The sequence below is a fragment of the Palaemon carinicauda genome, chromosome 8 (assembly GCF_036898095.1).
Source record: "Palaemon carinicauda isolate YSFRI2023 chromosome 8, ASM3689809v2, whole genome shotgun sequence".
In the NCBI taxonomy this organism is placed as follows: domain Eukaryota; kingdom Metazoa; phylum Arthropoda; class Malacostraca; order Decapoda; family Palaemonidae; genus Palaemon; species Palaemon carinicauda.
Window position 1 is genome coordinate 7,395,911 of NC_090732.1, and position 23,303 is coordinate 7,419,213.

General features: G+C 44.5%; 1 protein-coding gene across 1 annotated transcript in view; it reads right to left on the reverse strand.

Annotated features, from left to right (window-relative positions):
* Positions 1–541: 541 nt before the first annotated feature.
* The window catches only part of LOC137645623 (26S proteasome non-ATPase regulatory subunit 10-like), a 49,534-nt gene continuing 26,772 nt past the window's right edge, over positions 542–23,303 (reverse strand). Inside the window, exons 2-5 of the mRNA XM_068378434.1 lie at positions 12,348–12,446; positions 11,274–11,420; positions 3,794–3,963; positions 542–762 (exon numbers count right to left, since the gene is read on the reverse strand). Of these exons, the coding sequence (XP_068234535.1) occupies positions 609–762; positions 3,794–3,963; positions 11,274–11,420; positions 12,348–12,446 (570 nt within the window). The 3' untranslated portion in view covers positions 542–608. The remainder of the gene's footprint in view (positions 763–3,793; positions 3,964–11,273; positions 11,421–12,347; positions 12,447–23,303) is intronic.

The following is a 23,303-nucleotide window of genomic DNA, read 5'->3' on the forward strand; positions in this document are numbered from 1 at the left end:
TAAAATATTCCGGTTATTTGTGAAGATGTTAATGGTGGTATAATGACATAAGAAGTACGAGGCGATCCGAGCCAAGATTTAAGTTGCGTCCGGCAGCATCTTAGCCAGTCGATTCACAGGTCATAGGATGATTTCGCTCAAGGTGGGTACTGGGTTTTCGCTTTGCCAGTTAAACAATCCCAATGACTGATATGCCAGCCAATCAGCCCCACTCGTGTAGACAGAGGATAAGTGTGATTATTCTGCAATGAACTTGAAGGTAAGATTAATGGAAATAATCCAAGGAACTATTTCAATACTTACTGGCCTCCTCCTTTTATTGTCCCTAATACTCTTATAAGTTTATGTAACTAATAAATAGAATATCAAGCATCCTATTCGGGGGATACCATGTGGGTTGAGGGAGGTGACATTGTACATTTGGAAAATAATCAAAGTTCAATTTGTTGATGGCAAGCTTTCACATTAGAAATATAAAAAACTCAGGGATAAGTTTTGAAGGCATTTTAATATAAAAATAAGGATATCATTAAAATAAAGATTAACTATATCAATGAGTTTTTTATGGACTCACAACCAACTCACTATATTTGAATAACATAACTATATTACAAGTCACTAGTAATAATAAGGCGTCTAACTGATGGTGATGAGGACATCTGAAGAGGAGTTTTCTGGGCTTTATTTAAAATGTTAGTAAAAGCCCCATGTTCTAATAAGAGCTGTATTGCTGCTGTGCGCTCTTCTTCACATGCCAAGTGCCTGTTCAAAATAAAGTTATTCAGTTAAGATATACAGTATGCTACCTCTTAGTTTCAAAATCCATGACATTTTTATGTAAATTCACAAATTTTAAAGTAATTTGTATTTTTCCTAACCATACAAACCTGAAACCTTTAATAGGATCTTGTTACACATTGGAAAAGCTGAAATAGCCGTTAAAATTTTAACATGGTAAGCACAGTTGGTTGACGGGTTTCGGACATTCCCCACCGACCCAACTGGCAGAGTAACCGCAACCTACCCTTTGACCTTTGGCGTAGGTGCTTACAGGGTGATTGAGGCAGACCATGACACGAAGGTTTGTATGGTTAAGAAAAATTCAAATTATCATGAAATTTGACTTGTTCCTACACGTAATACAAACCTTTGACCTTCAGTAGCTGTAACCCAATGAGAAAGTGAAGTTTTATGAATAAAACGTGGCTTAGCTAACTGACAAAGAGGAGAGTCATGATTCCTGTCAACCCCCAAAATATCTGTCTAAGGATGCAGGTGGGCTTTAACCAATAGATAAGCCAAAAAAAGAATCTATCCATATGATATTTTTCCAGTATAGCGAATTACTGCTTGGAAGATGGGGAAAATTACTACAATAAAATACCAATTAAAAGTCACTACAGTGAGTAGCTTACCTGCATCTAGTGTTCGGTTCAGTAACATAACAGCATGACTGCTGTGCCGCAAGAGAGGAAAAGAAGGAAAAATTTCACCGTTCTCACTTTCCACTCTAGACTTACGTCACAACTGCAACCAAAACGCGATGATACTTGTCCTGCGAGTAAGTTAGGAGACTATTATCAGTTCCAGTGAAAAAGTACAATATCTAGGGACATGTGGGGATGTTTCTGAGGGTAGTGGGGGGAGTGAAGGTCGTTTGAATTTTCCAGATTCCAGCCTTCATGATCTGCATTAAGGACAGATTCTTCCAGAAGACTAAGGTTGAGCGCATACTTTTAACTTCGTGTACCCTCACTCTCAAGGGTCCGGTACCTTGTGCAGGGGGGGGGGGTGTCCCGAAGCCAGATGGAAATGGTGTTCTTGTAGATTGGTCTCAAAGTTTTCCAGAGCTTAAAAAAAGTCTCTGGCGCTTAGGTTGGAAATGCAGTATTTTTGAGGTAGAGTGTCTCAATACCCTCACAGGACACAGCAGCAGATCATCTCGATCACTAGTCGCTTTTTTAAGGGAGGTAGTGAAGGTTTTGAACCTAGGATCATGGATCGATGGATGTAAGAAAACGAAACCACCTTCCGTCCCTTGTTATGACCAATGGGATACAAAATGCCATGTAACTGTATAAAACTCTCTTTGACAATGCTAGGGCAAGAGGTAGAAGTACAGTATGAAGCTTCTCCTTAGATAAAGAAGAAGGATGAGCTCAGCATATTTCATGGGGAGCGACCGAGATGATGAAAAACCAGACGGGCGGTTGGGTCACGTGGAAATTGTGCTATGCAATTTTGTATGTGGAGATCATGCTTGTGGTGATCTCTTCTTGCAAGGAGAACGAGTGGGGGCTGCTGCTCCTCCTTCCATTGGACAGGGGGAGCACCTTTCTTCCTAGCAACTTTCATCATCAGACTGGCAGCCACCAAAGCATCTCTGAAGTGTCCCGAGGCTGGAGAGGGACCAAGTCCATTGCAATTCCAATCCTTAAGCGGGGTTTACACGGTCGAATGATTCTTCAAAACCGGTTGTCGAACCTGCTTGTTAAACGGATTGAAGAGGTTTGTGGACAAGGAACCTTGGCCCACAAAAGTCAGGTGAAAGCAAACTTTCTTCGAACCATTCAACCGTGTTCAACAACCAAATACCACGTTCACATATTCAAACCACTTCAAACACTTGTCTGTTGAGCCGCTCGACCGTGTAAACCTGCCTTTAGAAATCTTTGCGTGAACGTTGGAATCTGAACTTCTTTCCCGAGGATCGGGGCTCGGTTTAACATTGCTACCCCACAAAACCATGCAGGGGATTTGTCAGGCATCTCCTATCCAAACAAACAGTTATCCTGTGCATTGGTGACCTTTTCTTCTTCAGGGCAGATGGCAATGATCGTACACATGGAGATCATGGCGGAACCTCTGAAGTAGAAGGTGAAGACTCGGCAGGAGAAGAGAAAGGCAAAGGGGTTAAGGGACTCTCCATAACCTTTTTCTTCTTCCCATAGGTCAAGAGTTTCACCACTGGAGAAAGTGCCTTCCCATGAGAAGCAGAAAAAGGATCATCAGCTTGGTCCTTGCCAATCACTTCCTCTACCAGCGTAACCGGTGAGGAGGAAGCTGCAGAAGACTTCTGGGGTCTGGCAGACATAACTGCCACAGAAGTTTCTCCTTTAGAAATCCCAACATAGACAAATCCAAATTCTCACCAGGCTCGCTCATCAACAGTAATCACGGGGGTGGGGGGGAGATGGTTGAGGAAGGCAGGGGATGTATTGGTCCTCCCCAGGGGGGTGACCATACAACCACCACCTTGGAACCACTCCCGGAAGGTTGAGGGTAGTCTACATATCCCAGACATGTTCCCCCAGAGGACAAATCCTCGGGAAACATGGCTTCGTTCATAAAGAAAGAAAAAAGGAGCTGAAAAGTTACTTCGGCATCAACTTGGGTGTGCCCCAATATGCAGATGAATCCCTCATAGAATCCTTTGCAATTTCTACCCACTCCACAGGAGAGCACTCCCTACACTCCTTGCTGGGGGATGACTGCAAACAGTCATGGCCCAAAGAGTGAAAAAGGGAAGTGATTAGTAATTCCAACTGCCAAGTTAGCAAGTGCAACAGTATGCGTCATTACTCGGCTGCAGCCAAAGTCAAAGTGAGGTTGTTCTGCCTTTGGGGTAGACAGGGCTCACCCAGATACCAACATGTTTACCTTGTTAACAGTCTAACGGCCATTTCAGCTACACCGATGTTATGCTCCTATTAAAGGTCGAGGGTTTGAATTATGTGTAGAAACCAATAAGTATACCAAGAATGTCTAAACCATAACTAGATAATTAACTTACAAAGGAGTATTGCCTTCAGAGTCTTGTAAATTGAGGGAGCACATGTTGCATTGAAGTATGTGATTCATTGATCTCACATTTTCTTTCGAAGCAGCACGGTGTAATGCTGTTGCACCGTATTTGTCCTGAAGATTTAAATCTGCCCCATTCATTATCAATATGGATACAATCTGGAAATGAAAAAATAAGATTAAAAAAGAATAAAGGAATACCTTATACAGTGCGACATGTAGGAGACACTTTTAGTTACCCTTTAGCCCCCCCTTGCCATGCTACAGCCTATTACTTCATGATTTATTAATCTGGGATATATTGGCCAGTTCTGGGGCCTATAAGGCCATTCAGACCCCAACTGCAACGTGGGGAAAGCCTTGCAGTTGAACTGAAGTAAAAGATAGAAGAGGCTGAACAGCAAAATGAAATAAAGGAAGCAGAAATACAAGTAAAAAGATATATAAGTGCAGCTGTACTGTATGTAGTATAGGCACTAAACCCCTACAAGGACGTTTCGTTTCTGGTTGGTGAAAGTATCCTAGTACATTCTTGCTTAGTACACAAGTTGCGCTGATACATACCAGGAATGCACCCATCTTCAAGTACTAGACATTGGCAAGCAGTATAGGTGCTCACACACACACACACTATCTGTGCTCAGTTTCTCACTTCCTTCCCCTTCCTAAACATTGTTGTTCTCTCTCCCTCCTTCTCAGAGTGTAAAGCTGTGCATGCTGAAAACTTTCCCTCACTGAAAAATACTGTAGCATACTGTAGGCACAAGCTGCTACTGCTTCATGTGTGCCGACTCTTTGTACTTCGTGGACATTCTTCTCTATCTCTCTTTGGGAGAGTAAGAAGCAGTGCATATCGAGAGCCTTCTCTCATTAGGAAATAATATCGGCACACACTGCTTCGCAGAGGTTTCAGGACAGGTTTATAGCGGAAACTTCTCCCCAGGAAGAAGAATAAGAATTTCCTGCTCCTGCCGTTATCAACCATAAACGGACAGCGGAAATGAAGAGCAATGCCCTTCTTGCACATTCTAGCAGAAGAGGTGGACCTTCTCCACTGTCCACTGATTCAGGGATTGCAGCTCTGATAACAGAGTCCCAATGGAAGACTCAGACAAGGTGGCACATCGTTCTCGGGCCTAGAATCTACTGCCATAAAAGGTGCTTCCAGGAACAGCCTAATCAGTTGCCTGTTGGACCTCTGGTTGGGTAGTCAACATATACTTTGCCTCGACCTGGAATTCAATATTCCTAAAAGGCAGAAGAAATCTCAGGCAGAAAGCAGGAACATTCCCGACAGCTTCATCCAGCTACTAGTACGTCTTTGGGTCCCGTAGGAACACAAAAGAGAAGACCAAGCTCAAAGTCTTCCAGACAGTTCGGATCTTTACAGCATACTCTAAAGTCGACTGGAAACCAGAGACTGACCTTCTTCCCCTTCTTTGACTACATTCAGGGTAAAAACGGCAAGTGCCATATGGTTTGCCAACAAGAAGTCTTCTTAAGGAACTTGAAGGATACAGTCAACCCTACTAATCAGCCGGTTCTTTCTTCGCGATTTCACTCTTTCGCGACAAAGAACAGTATACCCTATTATATAAAAAATGGAGTTTTTATGATAAAACAAAGTTTTATGAATACTTACCTGGCAGTTATATATATATAGCTGAGTCTCCGACTGTGGCAGAATTTAATCGAAAATCGCGGCAACCGCCTTGTGGTGGTTGTGTGGTTAGATGGTTAACAACCCTTACAGGGTGGTACTTGGAATCATTCCCGTTTTCTGTTCCTCAGATTATCTCTGCCCGACCTGTCTCCTGAGGGGAGGTGGGTGGGCTTTAAAATATATATATAACTGCCAGGTAAGTATTCATAAAACTTTGTTTTATCATAAAAACTCCATTTTTATGAATAGTACTTACCTGGCAGTTATATATATATAGCTGATTCACACATTTGGAGGAGGGAAACAGACAGAAAAACATAGTTGGGGAAACAACAAAAGAGTTGTAGGAGAACAAACACCTTGATTCCTTACCTGCTAAGGTAGCTGACTTCAAAGGTAACTGCCTCTAGAGTTGCTTTCCCTTAGGAGTGTTCAGCCAGGAGTAGACCTGCTACGCTGCAAACAACTCAATCGAGTCTGTCAAAGTGGTAGGACCAACAACTTGACTAGACTTCAGAAACTACCTTCCCATATAATAAAAACTTGCAACCTTACTAAAGCTAACCACCTAACCTTGCAGAAATAGATATAAACTATCTATATGGACTGAGGGAACCGTACCACAAGACGAGGACCTCAGACAACCATAAAAAACACAAACCCATATACATGTACATAAACTAAGGTTGAGTGGGGGTAGTAACTCCTTTGCCTAATTCAGAAGCCGCAGCTACGTATGGGCCCAAGGTATAACACTTGTCATAGTCCACTCTTACCTCTCTGCGGTAATGAGAAGCGAAGACAGAGTTGCTCCTCCAGAACGTTGCGTCCATGATCTGCCTGACATATTTTTCCGGTATGCCAGTGAGGCAGCAATGGATCTTACTTCGTGACCCTGTACTTTTAACAGGGCGAAGTTTTCTTCCTCACAAAAGAGGTGGGCTTCCCTAATAGTTTCCCTCAGGAAAAAGAACAAAGCGTTCTTTGACAGGGGTTTTTGAGGATCTTTCACCGAACACCATAAGGAGTTGGAAGCACCCCTCACGTTCTTAGTGTGGGCCAAATAAGCCTTAAGAGCCCTAACCAGGCAGAGGAGGCTTTCCTGTTCCTGACCCACTAGATTCGTGAGGTTAGGGACTTCAAAAGTCCTGGGCCAGGGTTTCGAAGGGTTCTCATTCTTGGCGAGAAAGTCGAACCTCAAGGCACAAACCGCTCCATTTTGGGTGAAGCCTACACGCTTCTCGATTGCCTGGACCTCGCTGATCCTCCTGGCAGTCGCCAGAGTCAAAAGGAAGAGGGTTTTCTTAGTCACATCTCGCAGAGAGGCTTGCGAGATAAGCTCAAACTTCTTGGAGCACAAAAACTTAAACACCACATCCAGGTTCCAAGAAGGGGGTCTTAACTGCACCTGCTTCGTTGTCTCAAAAGACCTAATGAGTTCCTGCAAGTCCTTATTCTGAGATAACTCTAAGCCTCTATGCCTAAAGACGGTTGAGAGCATGCTCCTGTATCCTTTAATGGTAGATACAGCCAGCTTAGCATCCTGCCTGAGGTACAAAAGAAAGTCTGCAATCTGGCTTAGAGAGGTAGAGGACGAGGAAACCTTGTGTCTCCTGCACCAAGCTCTAAAGGTCTCCCACTTTGACTGGTAGACTCTTTGTGAAGAGATCCTCCTTGCTCTGGCAATAGCTTTCGCCGCTTGAGCCGAAAAGCCTTGAGATCTAACGAGCTTCTCGACAGTCTGAAGGCAGTCAGATTGAGAGCGAGGGGGTTTTGATGAAATCTCTCGAAGTAGGGTTGTCTGAGAAGATCTGGACTTGCCAGGAGTCTTCTTGGAACGTCCATCAGCAACCCTACCACTTCGGTGAACCATTCCCTCGCAGGCCAGAATGGAGCCACTAGGATCATTCGTCCCGAATCGAGGAGAGCGAATTTCCTGACAACCAGATTGATGATCTTGAACGGGGTAAAGGCATACATGTCCAGCCCCGTCCAATCCATCAAGAAGGCGTCCACTGCAACAGCTTCCTCGTCCGGGACTAAGGAGCAGTAGTTGGGGATCCTCTTGTTTAGACTGGAGGCGAAAAGGTCTATTACAGGTCTGCCCCACAACTTCCAGAGGCTCTGACAGACATGCGGGTTGAGAGTCCACTCTGTGGGAAGGACTTGTCCCCTCCTGCTGAGCATGTCTGTCCTGATGTTTCTCTGCCCTTGAACAAACCTTGTCAACAGCTGAGTCTCGTTCTCGTTCGCCCAAAGGAGAAGCTCTCTCGCAGTTGAGAACAGAGAGAGGGAGTGAGTTCCCCCTTGCTTTCTTATGTACGCGAGAGCTGTGGTGTTGTCGGAATTGATCTCCACAGTCTTTCCTGACACCGAGGTTTTGAAGGCCTTTAGCCCTAACAAAATGGCCATCAATTCCTTCCTGTTGATATGCCAACTGATCTGACTCCCTTCCCAAATACCTGAGACCTCTTTGTTCCCTAGTGTTGCTCCCCAGCCTGACTCGGACGCGTCTGAGAATAACACTAGGTCGGGGTTCTTCTTGAACAAGGAGATCCCTTTTCCCAACAGAGCTGAGTCCAGCCACCACATCAAAAGATCCTTGATCTTTGTCGGAATGGGAAAAGAAAAAGTGTCCTCCTGGATCTTTCTGTTCCAAACCTTTGCGAGGAAGTGTTGCAGAGGCCTTAGGTGCAGTCTCCCCAACGGGACAAACTGCTCCAGGGAGGATAGAGTTACCAGCAGACTCATCCACTCCTTCGCTGAGCATTCCTGCTTCCTCAAAAAGTCTTTGACTTTGTCCAGGCACCTGGTCTGCCTCTCCTGGGAGGGAGAAGCCTGAAAAAGAATTGAATTCAGAACTATCCCCAAATAGAGAATAGTCTGATTCGGCTCGGTCTGAGACTTCCCCCAGTTGACGATGAGTCCCAGGTCCTGAGTCATCGTATACGTCTTCATTAGGTCCTCCAGACATTTTTCTTTCGACTGTGATCGGATCAGCCAGTCGTCTAGATAGGATACCCTTATCCCCTCCTGGTGTAACCAGCCTGCCACATTCGCCATTAGTCTGGTGAAAACTTGGGGAGCTGTGCTGAGACCGAAGCAAAGTGCCCTGAATTGGAAGCACTTGCCCTGGAACACAAATCTCAGATATCTCCTCGAAGACGGATGAATGGGGACGTGAAAATAAGCGTCCTGCAGGTCGAGAGAAACCATCCAGTCGCCTGGACGAACTGCAGCCAGCACTGACTGAGTCGTCTCCATGGAGAACTTTGTTTTCTCCACGAAGGCGTTCAGAGAGCTGACATCTAGGACTGGTCTCCATCCACCCGAGTTCTTGGGAACCAGAAACAGGCGATTGTAAAAGCCTGGGGAGGCGAGGTCTTGAATCGGCTCTATTGCTCCCTTGACCAACATCTGGTCGACTAGCTCCAGAAGAGCCTCTCGTTTCCCCGCGTCGGTGTACTGAGCCACTAAGGCCAGGGGAGTGTCTGAGAGAGGTGGTTTCTTTAAAAAGGGGATCTTGTAACCTTCCTTGACGACTGAGAGGGACCAGGTGTCCGCCCCTCTCCTTTTCCAAGACTGCCAAAAACGAAACAGTCTTGCCCCTACTGGTGTCTGGAGGACTTCCATCTCATTTTTTGGACCGGGGCCTAAACGCACCTCTGCTGGTCCTTGGCCCTGACTCTTGTCTTCTCCCCCTAAAATCCGCTCTCGAGGAGATCCTGCCTCGAAAGGGCTGTTGAAACTTCTTCTCTTCCTTCTTCAGAGGAGCAGGAGCAACAGGTAAGGTCTTCCTAGCAGACCGAGACAAAAGGTCCTGAGTAGCCTTCTGTGCCAGAGAAAGGGAGATATCTCTGACCAGAGCTTCAGGTAAAAGATGACGTGAAAAAGGGGCGTAAAGCAGCTCCGACTTCTGGGCAATAGTCACAGATCTAGAGGTAAAGGAGCACAAGAGGGCCCTCTTCTTTAAGACCCCTGCTAAGAAAAGGGAAGCCAATTCATTCGCTCCATCCCTTAGAGCTTTGTCCATGCAGGACATGATACTCGTCAGGTCCTTCGTGTCCTCCAGGAGTTCAGACTTCCTGGCCAGAGTCCCAAGAGACCAGTCCAGGAAGCTGAAAACCTCGAAAACCCTGAAAATTCCCTTGACGAGGTGATCAAGCTCCGACATGGACCACATCACCTTGGCAGAGTTTAAAGCATGCCTTCTTGCCGAGTCCACAAGAGCCGAGAAGTCACCTTGGGAGGAGGCAGGCACTCCTAACCCCAAAGGTTCCCCTGTCTCATACCACATACCGGCCTTGGAAGCGAGCCGAGACGGTGGAAAAGAAAAGGTGGTCTTGACAGCTTGTCTCCGTTCCTTCATCCAATCATCCACCTTAGCGAGAGCTTTCCTAGCCGAAATTGAAAGTTTCATTTTGATAAAGGCCGAAGACTTAGTAGCTTTCTTCCTGGTAAATTGAGACTGAGGAGAACGAGGGGCCGAAGGTTGAAATTCCTCCCCATAAAGTTCCAAAAGCACTAATTTCACTTACACCCTTACCTTTAAAGGCCTCCAATTGTGCTTTAATGGCCTCTAATTCAGCAGCTAATTTAGCATACCCAGGGTCATCCATAGGCACAGATCCTGTAGAAGGGGCAGGAGTTACTTCATTCGGGGAAGGAATAACTTCCAAAGAGGTTACAAGTAAAGGGTCAATAGATAAATCTAAGCTAGGCTCACTAGCAGACTTTGAATTTGATTTAGCTCTCCTAACTCTATCAACCTCAAGTTTGCGCACATAGCACTTCATAGCTAACCAATTATCATCATTTAAAACCTCGCATTCCTTGCACCTATTATCTAGAGCACATTCAAACCCCCTGCAACCCATACAGATAGTGTGAGGGTCAACCGACACTTTTGGCAACCTCACCTTGCAAATATCATTCGCACAAATACGAAAATGAATTTTTTCACTCATGATAAGAAAGGAAAAAAAACAAAAAACAAACACGATTGCCAAATCCCAACACAGTGTACTTCACCAAAAACGAAGTCCAAAAAGGCGATGAAGGGAAAGCGATCCGAAAAAACTCTAAATGGCGGACCAACGATGTTGTCGATCCGGCCGGCAGAGATAATCTGAGGAACAGAAAACGGGAATGATTCCAAGTACCACCATGTAAGGGTTGTTAACCATCTAACCACACAACCACCACAAGGCGGTTGCCGCGATTTTCGATTAAATTCTGTCGCAGTCGGAGACTCAGCTATATATATATATAACTGCCAGGTAAGTACTATTCATAAAAATCACATACTCTCGTACCTCTCGCGGTGAGACAATTTCAAACTGACCGCACTAATTTGCACCCAGCTCACTTTGCACCACTTCCCTCTCTCTACTTCTGTTTACACAAGTACGTAACGAACAAGTCTGTACCATACTGTACTTTTGTATTTTCCGTCCATTATCAAAATACTGGATAACTTATAAATGTATTTTTTTTCCCTTACACTTTTAGTGTAGCATTAGATCATATAAAAAAAAAAAATAATGTAGAGACTAGTTAGTGAAAATCTAATCAAAATCACAGCTAAGGGATATTGCATATCTCTTAAACAACAAACTAAGCTCCATACTGTTTGACAACTTGGTGAGTATGTAGCTCTCATTCATAAAAGTCATATTAAACAGGAAAAAAAGCATAACTTACATGAATAAACGACTAACCATAAAACTAAAAGTAATATTAATTTGTATAACAATTAGTTTGCATGAATACATAAGCACCAGAAACAAAACAAAAAAATTCCTACTTCATGGTGGTCCTTAGAGGCAGCATATTGAAGTGAACAATGTCCACCATCATTTTGGGTATTTAAATGAGCTCCACGACCAATCAGAAGCCTGACAACCTGTTCCCGTCCTGCAGATGATGCTATCATTAGAGGTGTCCAACCAATCTGCAAATTTTTTATTATTTAAATATCAGGTATAAATAAATTCAAAATACAATATGTAAAAGAATTTAAGTTATAAAATTCAATTCTTTATTGATTTAGTGTACAGTATATTCTAAAAATTTGAGTGCACTATTATTACAAAGATACAGTATTTAGTTTCTAATAGATGATATCTTACAAAATTTGTTGATATGTGTGTCATTAACATGAATAACGATCTTGCTATCTTCATTGGATTTGGGTATAAACGATGTTATCTGACTTACGTAATGAAAATACTGTAACTACTTTCTGAAAACTTTTAGGGAGCATATTTTTAAAGTGATATAGTTTAACGCATTTAGCAAAATATAATACATACATAAAGTACATACATTATTCTATCTTAAAATACTAAGAACATTTTAGGTCTTCGACCACAAAATCATAAGAATCGTCTTAAAACAAAAGCTTACTTAAAGCAAAACTCAGATGGTAGATCATATTACAAATGAGAAAGCTAAGGAGTTATATGGTGTCCAAATGCTAGAATATAAACTCCCAGCTCAGGGATTCAGAAATGGGATAAGAATGAGGAGAGGATGTTGGTCAGAAAACATTATATATGGATGAAGACAAGTTACAAAGGCTAAAACACAGGGAGAAAGATCACAGATGATAACCTTGACCAGATAGGAAGAACTCATTTCATGTCTAACCCTCAAAATGGAAAACCTAACTTACAAATATTAGCAAAAATAATGAAGATAATTCTAGCAAAATAGCTCACAGGAAAGTATATACTACTGCTGTACTGTAATTCATAACCTTTGGGTACTTTTAATAGCTTCCTGTGTAGCTGACCAACTCAAAAGCAAATTTACATTCGCTCTAGTCAAAAAAGTCAAGTACAGAGAATCTTTAATACTTAAATATTAGAAAACTTACATCATCTGCTTTATCAACTGGAGCCCCATGTTCTACTAAAAAACTGACTAATTCTTCATGGCCACCACTTGCGGCCCAATGTAATGCTTGACGTCCACTCTGAAAAGTAAGAAAAATCATATTACCAGCATGTGCATTTATCATTCATTCTATTTTCTAGAATTATATTAACCTATTGTATTAAATAAGTAAAATGTACTGCAGGTACAGTAATGTTACTTCAAGTGCAGTACAGTATTGTATTACAAAACTAATAAAATACTGTTACTTCACATGCAAACATCATACAAAAGTACCATGTAATGCACATCAAAGTGGAGACAAGAAACAAAAGCAGGTTATATGAAAATATATATAGCTAAATAAAATGAAGATCTCAAACAAACATGATATTTTTATTATAAAATAAATTTTTGAATATACTTACCCGGTGAATATATAATAGCTGACGTCTCGGACGGCTCGACAGAAACACAAAAACTCGCGAGCGATCGCCATGAAGGTTGCGGGTGTGCCCACCAGCACCGACTATCGGCCAGATACCGCATATACATGTAAACAGCTCCAGTTCTTCTCATTCCGCTGGGTCTCTATCGGGGAGGAAGGGAGGGCCTATAATTTATATATTCACTGGGTAAGTATATTCAAAAATTTATTTCATAATCAAAATATCATTTTTAAATATTTAACTTAGCCGGTGAATATATAATAGCTGATTCACACCCATGGTGGTGGGTAGAGACCAGTATTAATACAGTTTACGGCGTATATGCTTAGAGTTTTTGACAGTTATATCATAACAAAACCCAAATAAATATAGGTACCTGGTAAGGAAGCTGACTCTGACGATTACTCTGCCTTGTTAGTCCGCTTTCCTCACGAAGCCCAGCCATCCTCTCAGGATGCTGAAAGACTTCCAGGAGCTGAAGTATCCAGGGCGACAACCCATACAACAGGACCTCATCAAAACCCTTAATCTGGGCGCTCTCAAGAAATGACACTTGACCACCCGCCAAATCAACCAGGATGCGAAAGGCTTCTTAGCCTTCCGTACAACCCAAAACAAGATTAAAAACATTTCAAGAGACAGATTAAAAGGATATTGGAATTAAGGGAATGTAGTGGTAGAACCCTCACCCACTACTGCACTCGCTGCAACGAATGGACCCAGTGTGTAGCAGTCCTCATAAAGAGTCTGGACATCTTTTAAGTAAAATGACGCGAATACCGACTTGCTTCTCCAAAAGGTCGCGTCCATAATACTTCGCAGAGATCTGTTTTGCTTAAAGGCCACGAAAGTTGCTATAGCTCTTACTTCGTGCGTCTTAACCTTAAGCAAGCAACGGTCTTTTTCACTCAAGTGAGAATGAGCCTCTCGGATCAAAAATCTAATAAAATATGACAAAGCATTCTTTGACATAGGCAATGATGGCTTCTTAACTGAGCACCACAAGGCCTCAGATCCACCTCGTAAGGATTTGGTACGAGCTAAATAAAACTTCAGAGCTCTAACTGGACACAGTACTCTTTCAAGCTCGTTGCCTACGATCTCTGACAGGCAAGGTATATCAAATGACTTAGGCCAAGGACGAGAAGGCAGTTCATTTTTGGCCAAGAAACCAAGCTGAAGTGAACATGTGGCTTTATCTGTGGAAAAGCCGATGTTCCTCCTGAAGGCATGGACCTCACTGACCCTTTTAGCCGAAGCCAAGCACACTAAGAAAAGCGTCTTGAGGGTGAGATCCTTCAGGGAGGCTGAATGTAATGGCTCAAACCTGTCGGACATTAGGAACCTTAGGACCACGTCTAAGTTCCATCCAGGAGTTGCCATACGACGCTCCTTAGAGGTCTCGAAAGACTTAAGGAGATCTTGGAGATCTTTATTATTGGAAAGATCTAAGCCTCTATGTCTGAATATAGACGCCAACATGCTCCTGTAGCCCTTAATAGTGGGCGCTGAGAGGGAGCGAACATTTCTCAGATGTAGGAGAAAGTCTGCAATTTGGGCTACAGAGGTACTGGAAGAGGAAATAGATGCTGACTTGCACCAGTCTCTAAAGACTTCCCACTTCGACTGGTATACTTTGATGGTAGAAGCTCTCCTAGCTCTCGCAATCGCTCTGGCTGCCTCCTTCGAAAAGCCTCGAGCTCTTGAGAGTCTTTCGATAGTCTGAAGGCAGTCAGACGAAGCGCGGGGAGGCTTTGATGAAGATCCCTTACGTGGGGCTGCCGTAAGAGATCTATCCTTAGAGGAAGACTCCTTGGAACGTCTACCAGCCATTGAAGTACCTCTGTGAACCACTCTCTCGCGGGCCAGAGGGGAGCAACCAACGTCAACCTTGTCCCTTCGTGAGAGGCGAACTTCTGCAGTACCTTGTTGACGATCTTGAACGGTGGGAATGCGTACACGTCCAGGTGAGACCAGTCCAGTAGAAACGCGTCTATGTGGGTCGCCTCTGGATCTGGGACTGGCGAGCAATAGGTCGGGAGCCTTTTGGTCAACGAGGTGGCAAAGAGGTCTATGGAGGGTTGACCCCAAGTCGCCTAAAGACTCTTGCACACGTCCTTGTGGAGGGTCCATTCCGTGGGGATCACCTGACCTCTCCGACTGAGACAGTCTGCCAAGACGTTCAAGTCCCCCTGGATGAATCTTGTCAACAGGGAGATGCCTCGATTTTTTGACCAGATGATGAGGAGGTCCCTTGCGATGACGAACAGTGTGTGGGAGTGAGTGCCTCCTTGCTTGGAGATGTACGCCAAAGCTGTGGTGTTGTCTGAATTGACCTCTACCACTTTGTTTCGAAGAATGCTCTCGAAACTCATCAAGGCCAAGTGGACCGCTAATAGCTCCTTGCCGTTGATGTGCATGCTCTTCTGAACCGACGTCCAAAGACCCGAACATTCCCGACCGTCCAGAGTCGCACCCCAACCCAAATCCGACGCGTCTGAGAACAACACGTGGTTTGGGTTCTTGACTGCCAGGGACAGACCCTCTCTCAGACTTATGTTGCTGTCCCACCAGTTCAGGCATGCTTTTACTGGCTCGGAGACCGGGATTGATACAGCTTCTAAAGTCTTGCTCTTGTTCCAGTGAGAGTCTAGATGGAACTGGAGAGGGCGAAGGTGAAGTCTCCCTAGCGAGACAAACTGCTCCAGGGATGACAGAGTCCCTACGAGGCTCATCCAACTTCTTACTGAACAACAGTCTTTTTTCAGCATGAGTCGGACTTTGAGCAGGGCTTGCTCTATTCGGGTGGCAGACGGAAAAGCCCGAAAAACTAGACTGCGAATCTCCATCCCCAAATAGAGAATCGTCTGGGATGGAATCAGTTGAGACTTTTCTAAGTTTACCAACAGTCCCAACTCCTTTGCCAGACCCAACGTCCAGTGAAGGTCCTGCAGACAGCGATGACTGGACGATGCTCTGAGAAGCCAGTCGTCCAAGTACAGGGAGGCTCGAATTCCCGATAAATGAAGGAATTTTGCCACATTCCTCATGAGCCTCGTAAACACGAGAGGAGCAGGGCTGAGGCCGAAGCACTGTGCTCGAAACTGGTACACCACATTCCTGTAAACAAACCTCAGATACGGTTGAGAATCCGGGTGTATAGGAATGTGGAAGTACGCATCCTGCAGGTCGAGAGAGACCATCCAGTCTCCCTCTCTGACCGCTGCTAGGACGGACTTCGTGGTCTCCATCGTAAATTTTGTTTTCGTAACAAAAACGTTGAGCGCACTGACGTCCAGCACTGGCCTCCAACCTCCCGTATGCTTTGGGACTAGGAAGAGACGGTTGTAAAATCCCGGTGATTGAAGGTCCGAGACTTTCACCACCGCTCCCTTCTCTAGCAACAGAGACACCTGGTGATGTAGAGCTTGTCTCTTTGACTCCTCTCGATACCTGGGAGAGAGGTCTAGAGGCACTGTTACTAGAGGAGGTGTGCGTACAAAAGGTATTTTGTACCCCTCCTTGAGCAACAACACAGACTCTTGGTCTGCACCCCTCTTCTCCCAGGCCTGCCAGAAGTTGTTCAGTCTGGCCCCTACCGCTGTCTGAGGACGTGGGCAGTCAGACTCTGCCACGGGAGGACTTGGATCCTCTCCTTTTGCCTCTCTTTCCGTCGGCACGAGAGCCTCCCCTGCTGGGAGCTCTGCCACGAAAGGGCGGGATAAACCTAGACGCAGGAGTATCGATTCTGGGTCTCACAACAAAGGATGAAGAAGGAGCTCCCTTGCGAGCAGAAGAAGCCATCAGGTCATGTGTATCCTTCTGTACAAGCGAAGCAGCAATGTCCTTGATCAGCTGTTGAGGAAACAAGGCAGCCGATAAGGGAGCAAAGAGAAGCTCCGATCTCTGACAGGGAGTAACTCCTGCAGAAAGGAAAGAGCAAAGGGTTTCCCTCTTCTTCAGGACTCCAGATGTAAAGGTGGAGGCGAGCTCATTGGAGCCATCGCGGATGGCTTTGTCCATACAAGACATAATAAGCAAGGAAACATCCTGGTCGGCAGACGAGATCTTCCTGCTTAATGCTCCTAGAGACCAATCTAAAAAGTTAAAAACTTCGAAGGCCCTGTAAACCCCTTTAAGGAGATGGTCAAGGTCCGAGGAGGACCAACAAATTTTAGAGCGTCTCATGGCCAGGCGGCGGGGAGAGTCTACGAGGCTTGAAAAGTCACCATGGGCAGAGGCAGGGACTCCCAAGCCGAGAACTTCTCCCGTGTCATACCAGACGCTCGCTCTAGAAGCTAGCTTAAAAGGTGGGAAGGCAAAGGCCGTCTTCCCCAAACTCCTCCTGGTAACCAACCAGTCGCCTAGTAGACGTAAAGCCCTCTTAGAAGAGCGAGAGAGCACTAGCTTAGTAAAGGAAGGCTTGGCAGCAGCTAAGCCTAGCGCAAACTCAGACGGAGGCGAACAAGGAGCAGCAGTAACAAAATGATCTGGGAAAAGATCCTTAAAAATCATCATGATTTTCTTAAAATCCATAGAAGGTTGCGCAGCCTTAGGCTATTCTACGTCTGATAAAACATCCAAAGGATTATCAGTAGGCGGAGGATCAGCAACATCCTCATCTGAAGGAACCTCGTCCGACAATTGATGAGTCTCAAGCAAGGGAGAGACCTGCCGTGGTGGCAATGCTTGACAAGCAAAGTCCACACGCAAAGGAGCATCAGTAACAGTCAAGGACGCTACGTCATGTAACTGCTTAAAGGACTGACCAGCAACAACAACAGGAGCGGGAGGACGCTCGACGTCAAGTCGAGACTGCCTTGACTGCCTAGATTGAGCAGTTAAAACAACTCTTGACTGCGGTGCTTGATGCTCAACGTCAAAACAAGGCAACTGAGCTGGTTGGCGAACGTCCTGAACGTCAACACGAGCATGCGGCAGCGGCTGAACGTCAACAAGCGGCTGAAAGTCAACACGGGACTGCATCGAGTGAGGCTCCAAGTCACGTGACTGACGTGACTTTGTAACGTCAACAGGACGAGTAAAGGCTCGTTTGGGCGGCTGACGGCCAGGATCTCGATCAGCGTAACGGCGAGGATCATCGTGAACCTGCTCAACGGTATACTCCTCCATAAGGGAGGCAAGCTTATTCTGCATATCCTGCAGGACAACCCATTTAGGATCAACGGTAGTCGGTACGGGCCGAGACGATGGTAACGTCTGTGACGGCAAAACATTGCCTTTACTGAGACTCTCGGAGCCCGTGTTACGCTTTCGTTTAGGCGGCGAGCAGTCTTCCGATGACTGCACAGGGTCAGAGCTGTCCCAATGGCTACAGCCAGGACGCTGGACCTGTCCTGAAGGGACTGACTTCCACTTTAAGGGTCTAGAAACTTCGCTCCAAGGTTTCTTTCGCGAGAAGCCTTCGGATGACGAGGAGAAAACCGCCTCGCTCGTCTTATGGTAGGGGCGGTCTTGACAAGACACGCCCGAAACCATAGAGGGAAGTCTGTTCGTTGGTTAGAGCCTCTTGTCCCCATAAGTCCTACGACATTACTTCTCCCTGGTGCATTGGAGCTTGCAAGAGGTCTCGGACTAGGAGAACGACAAGCACGAACAGACGAACCCTCGGTCGCAACACTAAAAACACTTTGCGCACTAATCACTTTATCCCCACGATTTTCTAATGTGGCACTCTGACACTTTAACACTTTCACATCCGCCATGAGTTGATTACGGTCCGTTGCCAAAGACTCAACTCTCTCGCCCAACGCTTGAATGGCAAGCAACATATCCCGCATGGATGGTTCATGAGTGCTAGTAGAAGGTTCAGGCACAACTACTACAGGGGAAGGATTAGGTTCAGGGGCATGGGAGGAGGAAAAATCTAATGATCTAGAGGAACTTCTCCTCACCCTATCTCTCTCAAGCTTACGAGAATACTTATCAAACTCTAGCCAGTCGAATTCCGAAAGTACCACGCACTCATCACACTGATCTCCTAATTGGCAGGTTTTACCCCGGCACTTAGAACACACGGTATGTGGGTCGAGAGAGGCCTTTGGAAGACGTTTGTTACAATCCCTAGCATTACATTTACGAAATTTAGGAATCGGAGAAGGGTCAGCCATTTTGAAAAGTCAAAGAAAATCCAAAAACAATCCAAAGTCATCAACAATAAACGCTATCCAAAAAAGGGTTCAAGAGTTTTAATTGAAGATAAAAACACCTGCACTGCGAAAGCTCAAAACCAAAAAGAAGTACTTCACCAAGAATGACGAAAAACTCCAGGTCAACAGCGAGTAATGGAATCAACTTGTCGACAAGACCGACAGAGAAGAACTGAGGCTGTTTACATGTACAGTGAACCCTCGTTTATCGCGGTAGATAGGTTCCAGACGCGGGCGCGATAGGTGAAAATCCGCGAAGTAGTGACAGCATATTTACCTATTTATTTAACATGTATATTCGGACTTTTAAAACCTTCCCTTGTACGTAGTACTGTTAACAAACCACCCTTTACACCCTGTAATGTACAGAACACTTAATGCATGTACTACAGCACCCTAAACTAAAACAGGCACAAATATTAAAGGCGATTTTATATCATGTGTTTCCTAAACACCTAAAAAGCACGATAAAAAATGGCAACCAATGTTTTGTTTACGTTCATCTCTGATCATAATGAAGAAACAAACTCATTTAGTGTACACATATATGTACGTATGGTTAGTTTTTGCATCGATTATATTGATTATACAGTACTGTATGTTGATTTTTTTATTACCAATGTTTTAGTTTACGTATTTTTCTTAGGACTTCCAAATGAAATCTTTTTCTTTATGACGCCGCCTGAAACGACGGCGTGTACGCTCAGTAAACAACCACGCTCAGAACAAACAAGGCATTTAACACGCATGATGATAGTGATAAATAATGATACAGTACATACAGTATTTACAGTACAAAGCATTTACAAAATATGTTACCTTACAAATATAAATTATACAGTACTTGTACGTAGCAAAGCAGGAAAACAATTTGAGAGAGAGAGAGAGAGAGAGAGAGAGAGAGAGAGAGAGAGAGAGAGAGAGAGAGAGAGAGAGAGAGAGAGAGAGAGAGAGAGAGAGATTGTTTTACGTACGTAAATGTAAATTTTAAACAAAAAAAATATGATAGGTTACAACATGTAGACTTTTAAAACCTTCCCTTTAACTTAATGCATACAGTACGTACAGTACTAAACTATAAAACAGGTTAAAGTAAAAAATAAAGATTGTTACTGTACTCACCACGAAAGAAGTTCCAGAAAAACTTGAATGACGATGGCGATGAATTTGCTGCACAGTAGAAATGATGATGATGAAGCTGATGATGTGTTCTACTGTGCAGTCAATGATAGTATTTTACGTCTCTTCAGACGGAGGTGTCTTTTCCTGGGACACCTCTTCAACTTCTTCAATTTCTTCCGAAGGCGTACTAGCAGGAGGAACTGGCTCTTTTTTGCGAGGCTGAAAAAACATTGTGATCGGAAGTTGTTGCCGCTGCTTCTTTTTTCGATCCAAGAGCATCCTGTAGGGAGTCGTGATGTCATCGACCTTGTTGCAGAATTGCATCGCGCGAACCATATCCTCGTCCCACTCTTGCAACATTTCTTTCGCCTCCTTCATATGGTTGCAGAACTTGGCGAGCCGTTCTAATGTTAAGCCCGTTTCTTCTACATTTTCTTGGGTCTCTTCCTGGGTACCCTCACTCTCTTCCTCACTTGCCGATTTCGTCAGGTCTTCGAGATCTGCGTCAGTTAGGGGCTGGGAATGGCAGTCCAACAACTCGTCGACGTCTTCAGTCGTCATGTCGCCAAACCCGTCACCCCCAATTATGGCAGCCAACTGCACAGATTTCCGTATTGCAGAGTGTTGGATTTCCGACGGAGTAAATCCCTTGTCGTCGTAAACAATATCGGGCCACAGCTTCTTCCAGCTCGCATTTACAGTTGCAGGTTTCATCTCTTGAAGTGCCTTTTGAATATTCTGCAGGCACGTGGCTATGGTGTACTGCCGCCAGTACGCCTTCAAGTTGAAGTCTTCATCCTCGTCATCTTGGGCAGCATCCACACACGCAACGAGGTCCGCCAAGGTATTCTTCGTGTAGAGGGCCTTGAACGCCCTGATAACCCCCTGGTCCATTGGTTGAATTAATGACGTGGTGTTGGGTGGCAGGAACTCAACCTGAACGCCCTCACGCGACAGGTCAGTTGCGTGTCCACCAGCGTTATCCATAAGGAGAAGGATCTTGAATGGCAAGCCCTTCTCTAAGAGATATTCATGGACTTGCGGGATGAAACACTGGTGGAACCAGTTGGAGGTCAGCATCTTCGTAATCCATGCCTTTTGATTATGCATCCAGTACACGGGAAGGAGATTCTTATTTTTGTTTTTCAAAGCGCGAGGATTTTTCGACTTATAAATAAGCCCCGGCTTTAACAAAAATCCAGCAGCATTGCCACACATCACGAGGGTAACGCGATCCTTGAATGCCTTAAAGCCAGAGGCTTTGGCTTCCTCTTTGAACAGGAAAGTTCGCGACGGCATTCTCTTCCAAAACAAGCCGGTTTCATCCATATTAAAGACTTGTTCCGGCTTGTATCCACCTTCAGCGATAATGTTCTTGAAAGTCTGGTTCACGTAAGTTTCAGCAGCGGCAGTGTCAGCGGAAGCAGACTCCCCATGCAGGGAAACGCTTTTCAGGGCGAAGCGTTTCTGAAACTTCGCGAACCATCCTTTGCTGGCGGAAAAACGTTGTTTCTGACGCTGGGAATCAGTGGAGGTCCCTGGTTGAGGATCATCTACATCATCATCTTCTTCAGCATGGTCGCCATCGTCGTCATGAGGTTCCTTTGCCGCAAAATTCTCATACAAGCTCAAAGCCTTTGTTCGGATGGTGTTCGTATCCAACGCTATGTTCTTCTTCCGACAGTCGGCAATCCACACAGCTAAAGCACCTTCCATGCGTACGATCGTTTTATTACGCGTTGTAACGACTCGCTTCGCTGATCTGCTAAAGGTGATTGCAGCAGTCTTTCTAATGTTCGCCTCGTCCTTCCTGATGTAGCGAACGGTGGATTCGTTGATGCCAAAATGGCGGCCGGCGGCCGCGTAACTTCTACCATCTTTTAACATGTCGAGAAGCGTAACCTTCTCAGCTATCGTCATCATTCTTCGGTGGCGTTTAGGCTCACTACCAGCCTTACTAGAAGCAGAACGCTTGGGAGCCATTGTAACAGAAAGTTCAACAAAAAGTTCAACTTAAAACAGTCGCACACAGCACAGATTCAACTTCACAAACTTAAGAACGTCTACTCAGCAATACGCGGAAAGAGAAAGTGAACGATGCAGTCCCGCGAGAACTCTGATGCTGCGGGTTGGAGATGCGGGCCAAACACCAATCACAGGCTAGATAACAAAACTTGAGTTTTGATTCGTCATCTATCAGCGCTTGAACCAATCACAACCCGTCTTATACAGTACTATGGTGCGTTGGTTACTCATAGAAGATGTCCCGCGCACACTGAACGTACGTAGATTAAGTACAATACCGTAATAATAATAAATAATGATAATAATACTGTACAGTAATAATAATAATAATAATGATTAATAATAATAACAATAATAATTTTATTAACAACAACAACAATAATAATAATAATAACAATAATAATAAAAATTTACGTACGTACGCTATTTTACGCCTCTCTCTCTCTCTCTCTCTCTCTCTCTCGTACGCTTACAGTACTTATTCGAAATGTGATTTTTGCAACAAAGAATATTATTGGATGCAGTACTGTACTACGTACGTATACATACAAAAGATTCATGGAAAAGAAGCACATCCATTACAGTACACACCATTCTAATATGGTATGACTGCATCTGATTTGCGTTTCATGTTCGATTTAATTTTACTACGTACTGAATTATCGTATGATCACATTCTCTTTTCGTGTTTTATTTCTTTCTGTGCTGAATTATATATCATATGTAATGCAATGAACAATCAGTAAGAGCAGATATTACTATAATTACAGTATTAATGGAATTACAGGTAACAAAATATCGTATTTGGTTATCTTCAGATTTCGCGGTATTTTCGAATTTTCCGGAAAATCCGCGATATGTATATATATATGGGTTATGGGAAAACCCCGCGAAGTGGTGAATCCGCGATTGTCGAACCGCGAAGTAGCGAGGGTTCACTGTATATGCGGTATCTGGCCGATAGTCGGCGCTGGTGGGCACACCCGCAACCTTCATGGCGATCGCTCGCGAGTTTTTGTGTTTCTGTCGAGCCGTCCGAGACGTCAGCTATTATATATTCACCGGCTAAGTTAAATATTTAAAATTGAAATGTACCACCAATCAATGTGCAAACATCCAAGGAGGAGGGAATAATACACTATGTAAGAATGTTCGCTTTTTGGCCATCATCTTATCACGACTCTAAAACAA